The sequence below is a fragment of the Bremia lactucae genome, linkage group LG13 (genome assembly GCF_004359215.1).
Source record: "Bremia lactucae strain SF5 linkage group LG13, whole genome shotgun sequence".
In the NCBI taxonomy this organism is placed as follows: domain Eukaryota; phylum Oomycota; class Peronosporomycetes; order Peronosporales; family Peronosporaceae; genus Bremia; species Bremia lactucae.
The window spans coordinates 1,228,269-1,239,019 of NC_090622.1; the positions used below are offsets into that span (position 1 = coordinate 1,228,269).

The following is a 10,751-nucleotide window of genomic DNA, read 5'->3' on the forward strand; positions in this document are numbered from 1 at the left end:
ATGTCAATCTTTAAAGTTTCGGGACGACGCGTTTGCGTCATCCCAAGTACAGGGGTCTGTACCTGTTGTAATCTCAACAGTTCCACCTGTTGAGAGCCTTGCTGATTCAGCAAGGCTACCTTTTCCTTCATCTCGTCAAGTTCATGTTGTATAAACTTGGCGACAGTTAAATGGAGGGCATCTCTGTCTAAGTTGGACAGTAAGGCCTGGAATGCATCGTTTCCTACGGTCGAACTCATTCGTTCAACCGCACTCCTTTCTATATCACTTAGAAAGGAGTAGCTTTCAGGGAAAACGTGATGCGTATTCCCACAATCATCTAACATGTCCATGTTAGATGTGGGAAATGTGGTCCTTGGACGGACTACAAAGTGCTACCAGGTGTAACGGGCACTTCGACTTGTACTGTTTCAGTACAAGTCCACTTCACACTGCTTTAGTTGTGAGTGGTGCCTTCGTTAGGTGACGGACACTGTACGTGCAGAGGAAGACTTCTCTTAAGACAAGTAGACTTAAGAGGGTAAAATGAAAACTGTATTAATATAGTTAAGTGTCTTGTTAATCTTTCTTTGTAAATGTTGACTTAACTATAAACTAACACTTAACATGTAAATGAATTATTATCTCTTTCTTATCTGTAACTCTCTTTGATTACTCCTGCAGCTGATTAGTCTGCGGAATAAATAGATATAATGGCCTATACATATATATGGATAAGAATTCAGGATATTACTATATAAAGTAATATCCTCCAAATATTATCTACCTTTTAGATAATATATTAATTAACAACCGTTAAGTGTTAATTTCATGTAACGATTCACCCCGTTACACTTTACCTATTTATGGATAAGAATTCAGAATATTACTATATAAAGTAATATCCTCCAAATATTATCTACCTTTTGGATAATATATTAATAAACAACCTCTAAGTGTTAATTTTATGTAACGATACACCCCGTTACATCCTCTCTTTTCTATTGCTTGCGTGATTGGTAGTACCTCTTTGTAGCTGGAATGAGCTGTGTGAATACCAAGTCTTTGGTCGTAAGTGACGTTGAAATCACGATATCAATAACGCTTGTCGTGAGGTAAAATGGCAGTCTTTTGCTATAACTTACTGCGTCGAGCACAACTGACGAGGCTTTCGTATTATGACGTCGCAACGGCTCGTCTTAACGAGCTCGTCTAGTTGCGTTCTCAACGTAAAAGATAATTAAAAAGATTATTGAGCAAGGCCGGCAGTTACTTGCGATATTCGAGACCAGAGAAAAAAAAGAAACCGCAATCAAAGACTAGATAGAACCTTCCTTAACATTGTTTCGCTGAGTGGAGTTTCGCGCTTCGCGGCACAATTTATCCTTCGATTAAACAGCATAGATTAAACAAGTATTTTTAAAATATGTGCTGTACGTCAATTCATGAATTTAAGTACTATCATTCATGCACTTCGGCAAGGAGCTAAACCAAATGCAAATTTCTAAATTGTCGTATACGTCCTTAACGTCTAGAGCACAAGAACGGACCAAAAAGATCGTCTCCAGAGTCCCTTGTAGTCAAGCACACATCGAATGCGTCTTTATAACAATAAACCTTCTCGATAATTCCCTGCGAACAAACGCAGTTCATGCTCGCGTCGTAAAAACCGACGCGAACCTTTGTGGCAACTCGAGACGCCCGACCCCACAAAGTCCACGTCGACTCGTACATTCTATCGACAAACTCAATTCGCAACGCGCTTCAGACGCTTGCCAATCAAGCCGTCGCGCTTTTGCGGTGGCGTCGCAAAGTCGTCGGAAGCGTTTGCGCCATGGCAACAGGACGACGTTCTACGATTGGCGCAAAAGCGTGCATCGTTATCTAAGTACGAAAAACGACGCCAGCTGCCGTAAAATTTCGGGATCAAAGTCACGACGACCATCACTCTATCTTACCTTGATCAAACTATACTTCCACAAGAATCCCCCCCCCTCTTGCGTCAGTCTTCAATTTCCGCGCTCCTCCGCAAGCCACTTTTGTCGTTTTCTTCTCTCTTTTTTTTTCTCCACCATGGACCGCGACTCCCTCGTCTTCCTCGCCAAGCTCGCGGAGCAAGCCGAACGCTACGATGAAATGGTGGACCACATGAAAGCCGTGGCCAACAACCACAACGTAGAGCTCACGGTCGAAGAGCGTAACTTGCTCTCCGTCGCGTACAAGAACGTCATTGGTTCTCGTCGCGCGTCGTGGCGTGTGATCTCGTCAATTGAGAACAAGGGCGACTCGGAGCGTAGCGAACACATTAAAGCGTATCGTCAGAAGATTGAAGGCGAACTCGTGGACATTTGCAATGACATTTTAACGATTATTGAAAACAATTTGATTCCGAATTCGTCGAGCGAAGAAGGCAAGGTCTTTTACTACAAGATGAAGGGCGATTACCATCGCTATTTGGCCGAATTCCAAGTCGACGATGAACGCAAGGAATCGTCGGACAAGGCACTGGAGAGCTACAAACAAGCGTCGACGATTGCCATGGCCGAGTTGCCCCCTACACACCCCATTCGTTTGGGGCTGGCACTCAATTTCTCTGTGTTTTACTATGAGATTCTCAATTCGCCTGACCGTGCGTGTAATTTGGCGAAACAAGCGTTTGACGATGCAATTGCGGAGCTGGATACACTCTCGGAAGAAAGCTACAAGGACAGTACGTTGATTATGCAACTCTTGCGTGATAATTTGACGCTGTGGACGTCGGATCAAGAACCCGACACGGCCGATGCGAACCAGGGCGATATGAATGTCCAGGACGTCGAGTAAGCGGTTTGAAGAACTGTAGGCCATGTTGTGGAGCGGGGAACACGCTTACGAAGCGGACTTGAGGTGGCGGAGGAGGCAGGGAAGAGGCCGCAAGGATTTGATTGGCCTTTATGCTTGTACCTTGATTACGTTGCACTTGATGTTGCGCTTTCATGCGACGAACTGCGAAATATTGGTAGATAGAACATTCTTTAAACAAATTTAGCAAATAATAGTCGATGGTGCCATGGTAGTGGTACGATTTTTTGTGGTTTGATGTTGGAATTGGAATGGTTAGGTGTGGGATTTATGACGAATTTTGGAAAAAAATTAAGTGAATTTATTAAATACGAATGTTGTTATTCTGACGAACGAAACGTCGCGATGGAAATGGCATTTTTAGAAAGAATATTCGGAAGGCGACGGTGGCAGATACGCTAATTCTTTTCATGAGGTGAGAAACATATAGGCATGGTCGTCTCATATTTCATGAAAAACCCCGAAGAAAGTTGTGCGTGCGATCATTTTCATTTGTAAAGAAAGCGCAAAGGAGAGTCGCAGATTTGTTCTTTGCAAATTAGCCTTCCTAATTTGCTTCTAGCAGCAGCATAATTTGAGTTGTGCTGTCGTATATGAGTTTAGAAGGAACACGGCTTCTATAACAATACCATTTAAAACGAAGGCTTAACATTTGATCATAGAGACATCATTTGTCATGCAAAACCAGTCTTGATTGATTGTTACACCAAACGGGAAGATCTTCAATCAAACAACGAAGCGCTGGGGCATCCATAGCCAACTACTCCACCGCATCGGACAAGCCATCTGAAGGATTGACTGACGCATAATAAAAAAATTTGGAAGACCATCCGAGCTGTCCAAATACGGCAGCATTGTCCCTGCCACTGCTATGACCCGAAGCGAGCTTGCATAGGGTTTCTTATTTTTCGATTTTGGATTAGACAATGGGTTATACTGATCCCAATCATCATAAATTGCCGGTAGAAGAAGTCACGAAGATTACATAAATCCAATATATTGGTGACACAAGAGTGATAGCCACGCGATGGACGTGCCTTTTCGTAAAGGTGGGACGACAGGAATTACGTGATTTGCACACCTCTAGTATATTAATGGCTCCATGTAGACCTTACTACACCAGCTTTACTACAACGTGCGAAGTAAAGTTGCCGAGGTGTAACCGCGACAGACAAGGACTTAGCGACTAACATTAGGGGACACGGCTCAAGTAAAATTTCATTTTAGAATTAGGAATACAAACGTTAATGGAAACCAATGACACAGTCTTTAAATTTTGATGGCATACATTAGCTACGCAACCGTATGAATGGAGTAATGCAGGCTATCCAACGTTATTACCGCAATTTAAATGAGAAAGCGCAAAATTTTCGCAAATATCAGCAACATTACAAGTCATCTAGCTGCCTCTATGGCAACGAAAAAACTGCCGAACCATTATTTTTTAAAGGTCATTGGCCGGACCCACTTGTCCCTGTCATTTCTAATTCCTTTGCCAAGTTATTAATTCCTACCGCACAATAGTTGCATGGGCCTATTCAGCACTTCCACGGTCCATAAGACACATCGAAACCATCGCAATAATGGGCGCATTCCTATCCATGCAAAAGTTTTTGGCCACACCGCTTGTAGCTCAATGGAAATTTCCATTTAAGGTTAACCCACGCTTTTGTCGCCGGCGAACCACGACGTTCGAGCTCAAGGACAATTTCTGGACGCACACGATCAATGTGAATGGCTACGCCGTGCGAGAAGTCGATTCCGGTCGCACTTTATTCCGTGTCATGCCTACAATTGAAGGCCAAGCTTTGAATGACCGCACAAAGTGGCTCTTTGATGAATATAAGATTCCTGTGGCCCATTTAACACGCATTGATGATCCGAATGCTGCTATTTACGACGTATGTCTCGGCAAGCGGCAGTTGCCACAACCAACGGTTTTAACAACACTCATGATCCGTTTCGTACCCGGTCGAGGCGATCCGTTAGTCTGCGAGATCAAAGACCCCCATACAGGAGCCACCAGTCGAATTGGGTGCCATGGGACGTGGAGCCAACGAGCGGCGATATTGTATTTAGAGCGCGGCTGTGGTGGTCGTCGAGAACCAATCGCCAAGATCTACCGTCCACGAAGCCATGAAATGCACTATTTTAAAAATCAAACCTATCATGTCGAAGCGGCCATTGGTGTCGATATTGCTTTCGTGCTACTAATTTGTGCCGCAATGGATGACGCTAGTTTTCATTTTCATCAAACGCATCGACATCCATTGCTCCTGTCCTTAGGAATGTAATCAATTTAAAAAGGTAGTTTTGACCCTTAAAAGTAAATAATCGAAAACACCACTTAATGCCTAATTTTTTAAAGGTCCCCCAAGATCGTCATGGCGAGGTCATCGAGGTACTGGCTGCCCCACTTACTACCGTGGGACAATAAAGGTGACGAACTCTCGATCGTATTTAAATCAAACTCATCGTCATGTTCCATGGCGTCAAACGTCGCAACTGTGAGTGGACTCGTTTCATTCGCTCGTCGGACACACCGGCCACAAAAGGCCAATTTCGAGCGAATGATTTTCAATCGATCGGGCAAAGCAAAACGCATGTGGCGGTACTTTATGCAACTGGTACACACGTGATCGTCACAGACGCTACACTGGCGCTCGGCACGATGAGGCCATCGACCAAACGAACGGAAGCACTCGGCACAGCTGCCGCTTTCTTGGGAATTTGTTAAGGTTGGCTGACTGGTTTTTAAAAGCCATGCAAGTTTCTTGAGCTCGGCACAGCGCTCGAGTTGGTCCAGACTGTGCATTTTCGCGATTGCGCCACCAATTGACACACCATCACGTGATGTGGACCCCAGCATAAATACTTCGACGACATTACTCGAGGCCTGGCGATACACATAGCAGTACGAAATGATCGCATGGGGCTTTTCCGTCTTGCTAGCGCCACTAAACCCGGGTACGTCGACCGATTGCAATAGTTCGTACCCAATGCGTTCGCCTGGACTGAGAACCGTAACCCCACTTGACTCAATGTATACGGTCTCTGTAACCCTTGAGCTAAAAAATTGACCCGAAGCCACTTTGGCTCCGCGACGAAGGCCTCGCCACTTTAATGTACACGACCGCAATGGGTCTCTGTAGCTAGGATACTCGAGCGGCACAGCTAATAACCTTTCGTCTACATAAGTATCTCCTAGATAGGACGCGCGTAACCGCGTCGCGTCCTCTGTTAAGGTCTGCAGACCAAACATCACGGATTCTAAATCCCCAATAAATGTCCCGAGCATTAAAGTAGCGGGTAGTAACTTGGTTTGGTCGTCCGGAAAGTCCGTCTCGGCCAATCGGGAGCCAAGCTTCCGCTTCGTGCCAAGCCGGGCACGACCTCGACGCTCTTGGTACATGGTAAGGTCGCGCACATGGGCGACCCGTTTCCATCGGGTGGCGTCGATGGCGGAAGGGTGGCGAGAACAGCCAATGTAGTGCCTCGACATCTGCACGGCCTCTTGAATAAAGGCGTCGCTAATGCTTAAAAGGACGTCGGCCTCTTCGAACGAAAGGGCCGTGGGTGGAGGAGATGCGCTGTCGTGCTTCATTGCGATTGAAACGTACACGTGAGACGAAGAGCTCTAGTTCTCAAATGGACCAAGGAATCGAAGAACAAGATTGCGTGCAGCTTGAGGCCATACAGACGTACATTACTTGACACGTGGGTGGTGCAGTAATGACTCGTTCGGATCATTGCGTGGCGGATGGGAGAGGACTCCTACAGTACGGACAGATCCTTTTGCCACGGACTAATCGACCGTTGGTAAGCACCACGAACCGTGAGCCACTGTATGGCGATGTATTTGGGAGGAGGAGGGTACGTGGAAAAGCCTTTGTGCGTGAAAAAAAGAATTCGTAACAAAAGAAGCAAATGCATTCTGGAAGGCGAAAGAGACGTCGCAATAAAAGCACGAAAATGGCATCTCTTTCTTCCCATCTCATTGCAACCAAAAATAAATTGCTTTTAGACGCCACAATTACTACATTTGCGACGAAAAAAGATGATGTGCACAAGCTGTACAACTGGGTCTTTCGTATTCGTATGGCATGCAATGATATTGCGTGGGTTTGCCAGTGCTGTCACGTCGCAAAACCCGGACCTTTTAAAATGTCCTGTACTACTTGATTGTATGTATTTATAAGGTGAATTTATTTACCACTCCTAGATTTCTTAGCTGACTTGTATTTTCAAGGGCTTCAGCTTGAAATGCCTGTATTATGTCCAGCAGTGCATCTCTGATGCACCTCACCAATAACTACTTTTGACGCCACAAAGCTTCTTTCGTCGACGGACAAGTTCAATTGTCATTGATAAAAAGGCAGCGATACTTCTTCCATCAGCTTCTACCACAAAGAAAGATTGATCTGATTGATACCTTAACAGTTGCCGGATCATCGTCATTATTACTAACTGTTTTGATGCGCATGCAATGACACAGAATGGATAAGATAGGGCTAATTTGTCGCTTTAAAATGGCTTTTTAATAAGTTACGTGGCAAAATGCGTGAGAATGTTCTCACCAGCAATTGACGCGCGGATTAGTAATGATGAAAAGGAAATCTGAAAAGCCTATTTTAGCTTTAGTTTCAAATTATCTGCTTCTCATCGTAACAATTTCTGGATAATTGCATTGAGTGCATTTGCTTCTATTAACTCACGACATGCTGCAACGAGTTTTTCTTGTTTGTGAAAGACTGAACGTTTACTTAAGTCGCTAATAGTACAAATTGCCTTTTCGATATATTTTAATGCATCGCTTCAACACATACTTCCGACTTTTTCTAAAAGGAAACATAGATTAGAAATGAAGAAAGCTCTTACGATTACGAGAATGCTTCATTACAAGTGACTTTGACGCCACCGTTTTGCTTTAATCGAATCAATTTTGCGATAGCGAGTAACCCATTGGTAGGGGCCACGGTATGACAAATTATGACAGCAACAAGAACATGAGCATCACTTTTTACCAAACTCACACATCGTTCTAGTATTGCAATAACACCCGTCCTTATCGAAGTGCAGGTAAAACGACGCGTCAGATAATTAAGTTTTGAAGATTTTTAGCATAAGGCCAACAAAAATGTCACATGCAACGGCCAGGGGTACACAATGAGTCAAATTGGTGCCTTGGTATAATTGCCATGCAAAATCACCTTTCTCTTCTTTATGAAAAGTTATCTTATGTGCTCATCACCAGTTGCAGAAATACATAAATTAACAATCGAAGCACACAAGATGCCCCGAAAATTGCGGTGTTGCAGGCTCTTTCTTCATTTGCAACATAATCGCTAGAATGCCATCCCACCAAATATCCTTTTCCGCAACGCCTAGATGTGCCTCAATTTTAAGTGCAAACTATTTTGCCATTGTAAAAATCCGCGCACTCGGCTGGTTCGTAAACACCGATAAATACATTTTGAAAATGTTCGCGCCAAGTTTAAACCCATTGAGTTCGGGGGGCACTGCAAATATCAACGACTATTTTCTACCATCAGGCAAGTAATAATACAAATCGCTGGCCGTTAACCAGTGGCTTTGTCGGCTTGCAGTTGCTCCATCTTTCAGCCATAGATCATGCCGCCAATACAAACAAGCGACAAGCCTATTCTTGGCCGATACTTTTAACAATAATCACTTAAACATCTACGAGATGGATATCCGCATCCTGCTTGACCAATCTACTTGAATCGATATGTGTGGCTATCGTCACGGTAATAATTCTTTCGCGCTAGTAAAGCAAAATGAAAGAAAAAGCAGCCGTGGATCTTGCGGGCGTTAATAATAATTTATTGTCATTTTTCCCGTCTTAGCTATTGTATTAATAAATGCTTGCAATGCATACTTCTATAACCATCAAAACTTTTTTACCGAAAACGCAGATTGTACCACTTAACACAACCTATCTCAGCCACTACAAAGCATCGGGCGAACTACCTTAGCATTCCTTACGTGTTTGAGTACCACCCATGTCGATGGAAAGTTATACAGGTGAATCTACGAAAGCCTTACGAAACGGCGGGAAAATGTACGAAAAATAGCCATTTTGATTCCATTTCCTTAGCTTTCTGGCCTGTATGTATCAATACTTGATAAATACTAAATGGAAGAGGTATTTAATTCAGTGATGAGGTCCCTAAAACTCTGAAATTACCAAGACCAATATTCATCTATGCGCTTGATTTACGTCCTAGTGGATGCGATTGCAGCTACTCTAGCAGCATAAAGAAAGTTTTTAAAGCCTTAAGTAGGACACTGTGAACTGTTGCAAGGCATGCTGATCAAATCTACAGCTGCTTTTAAGCTGATTTAGTCTGGACCATGCGCTCACACAAATTAAGTCACCCATGTCAATTTGATAATTTATTCGGTTTGGCTTCGATTACATTTTTTTCTTTTCTGGACACAATTGTGCAAGCCTAGCCATTTTGAAATCGATAAATAGGAAGGCCAAATCTATCTGTTACATCTCACAAACAAGTGTAACCACCATCGAAGTGAGTACCCCCTCGGCGAAGAATTGGAACCCGAATAACACAAGTACATCTGATCTCGAAATTGCAATTCTTTTCTTTTTATTCTTTTATATCCTGGATGGCAACTATAGTTTTGGCTATTAGGGCTCAAATCAAAGAGGTACAATTCGGCAACATATTTTGGCAAGACTTGCCGATAAAGGTTTCCAATTTAAAACTTAAAAACCTGCTCGCTGGAGTACCCCACTTCCTTCAGCACGCCCTTGAGCTCGCCCTGCGACTTGTCTGGGTTCTTGTCACCCGAGATGGCGTTCATCATTGGAGGTGGACCACACACACCAATCCAGCACTTATCCGATGGCTCGGGCAGCAACTTCTGAACCAACTCACGCGTCACGTACCCCGTGTACCCCTCCCAATTTGGACTAGCTTGGCTAAGTACGTGAATAACCTGCAATTGGGGGTACATGTATTGCATTGCATCCAATTCATCGCGAAGAATAATATCCTGTTCACTTTTGTTACAATAAATCAACACGACTTGTGTCGAGTCGTCCGGGTTTCGGCAAATCTCCTTAATCACTTGGAGCGCCGGGGTCAAGCCCGAGCCACCGCAAATAAACCCCATTCTTGCATACTGATTCGGCGTGTATACAAATTTGATCAACGGGCCTTTCATCGCGAGTTCGTCGCCTACTTTTAAATTCGCAATATGTTTGCTCATTTTCCCATCCGGATAGCCCTTGACCACGAGCTCGACGTGGCCCTTTTCGGCGTTCGTATTCGTTGGCGTGTACGGACGCACGACGTTCTCGCCATGGACGTCCGCTTTGGCCACGAGGCAACTGGCCGCAGTGAGGCCCATTTCATCGTCTTGGCTAGGTAATGCAAAGACTAACCGCTTCGTGTCGTGGGTTACATCCTCGACTTTAGTGACTTTAAAAGGACGAAACTCCTTGGGGCTAAGCGCCCGCTTGGGTTCCTCACTATTGCGTGCAGTAGACGATATGTTGGCAAGACCAAGTGCAGAGACCATGGCAGTAACAGAGGCAGCGCTACGGAGTGGCTGGCGGAATGCAGAGTGCATTGAAGAGGTGAACATGGTTATGGTCGGAGGTGGGCGAGCTTCTGGCACACGTCTCACGTAGGGTACGTAATGGCTGCAAAGACTGGGGTTTTATTGGCTGATAATTGATGGGTCTTTTTTGCGATGCCGTGTGGCACGCTATGGGTGATTGTGGCAACAGAAAGAGTGTTTGCGTTTGTGGAGCTAACATTGGTCCGAAAGATAACTTTTCTTATTGGCTGATTGTCACAATGTGATACTCATGAAAATAATGAAGAAAAGTTGCCATCGACGAGCTACGATGTGAGCCCCCGTGCGTCGACTCTGTCGAAACT

General features: G+C 44.3%; 5 protein-coding genes across 5 annotated transcripts; 2 read left to right on the plus strand and 3 right to left on the minus strand.

Annotated features, from left to right (window-relative positions):
* Positions 1-1,726: 1,726 nt before the first annotated feature.
* Positions 1,727-1,924, minus strand: CCR75_009343 (uncharacterized protein; the record flags this gene model as incomplete). The annotated part of the gene is made up of 1 exon (XM_067967384.1): positions 1,727-1,924. The coding sequence occupies one exon, from the start codon at positions 1,922-1,924 to the stop codon at positions 1,727-1,729; it is 198 nt and encodes a 65-aa protein (XP_067818874.1).
* A 128-nt stretch (positions 1,925-2,052) lies between these two features.
* Positions 2,053-2,802, plus strand: CCR75_009342 (uncharacterized protein; the record flags this gene model as incomplete). The annotated part of the gene is made up of 1 exon (XM_067967383.1): positions 2,053-2,802. One exon carries the CDS (start codon positions 2,053-2,055, stop codon positions 2,800-2,802), a length of 750 nt encoding a protein of 249 aa, XP_067818875.1.
* Positions 2,803-4,403: 1,601 nt separating this feature from the next.
* Positions 4,404-5,114, plus strand: CCR75_009341 (uncharacterized protein; the record flags this gene model as incomplete). The annotated part of the gene is made up of 1 exon (XM_067967382.1): positions 4,404-5,114. One exon carries the CDS (start codon positions 4,404-4,406, stop codon positions 5,112-5,114), a length of 711 nt encoding a protein of 236 aa, XP_067818876.1.
* A 68-nt stretch (positions 5,115-5,182) lies between these two features.
* On the minus strand, positions 5,183-6,424 carry CCR75_009340 (uncharacterized protein; the record flags this gene model as incomplete). The annotated part of the gene is made up of 1 exon (XM_067967381.1): positions 5,183-6,424. The coding sequence occupies one exon, from the start codon at positions 6,422-6,424 to the stop codon at positions 5,183-5,185; it is 1,242 nt and encodes a 413-aa protein (XP_067818877.1).
* A 3,137-nt stretch (positions 6,425-9,561) lies between these two features.
* On the minus strand, positions 9,562-10,452 carry CCR75_009339 (uncharacterized protein; the record flags this gene model as incomplete). The annotated part of the gene is made up of 1 exon (XM_067967380.1): positions 9,562-10,452. One exon carries the CDS (start codon positions 10,450-10,452, stop codon positions 9,562-9,564), a length of 891 nt encoding a protein of 296 aa, XP_067819128.1.
* Between the last annotated feature and the right edge of the window lie 299 nt (positions 10,453-10,751).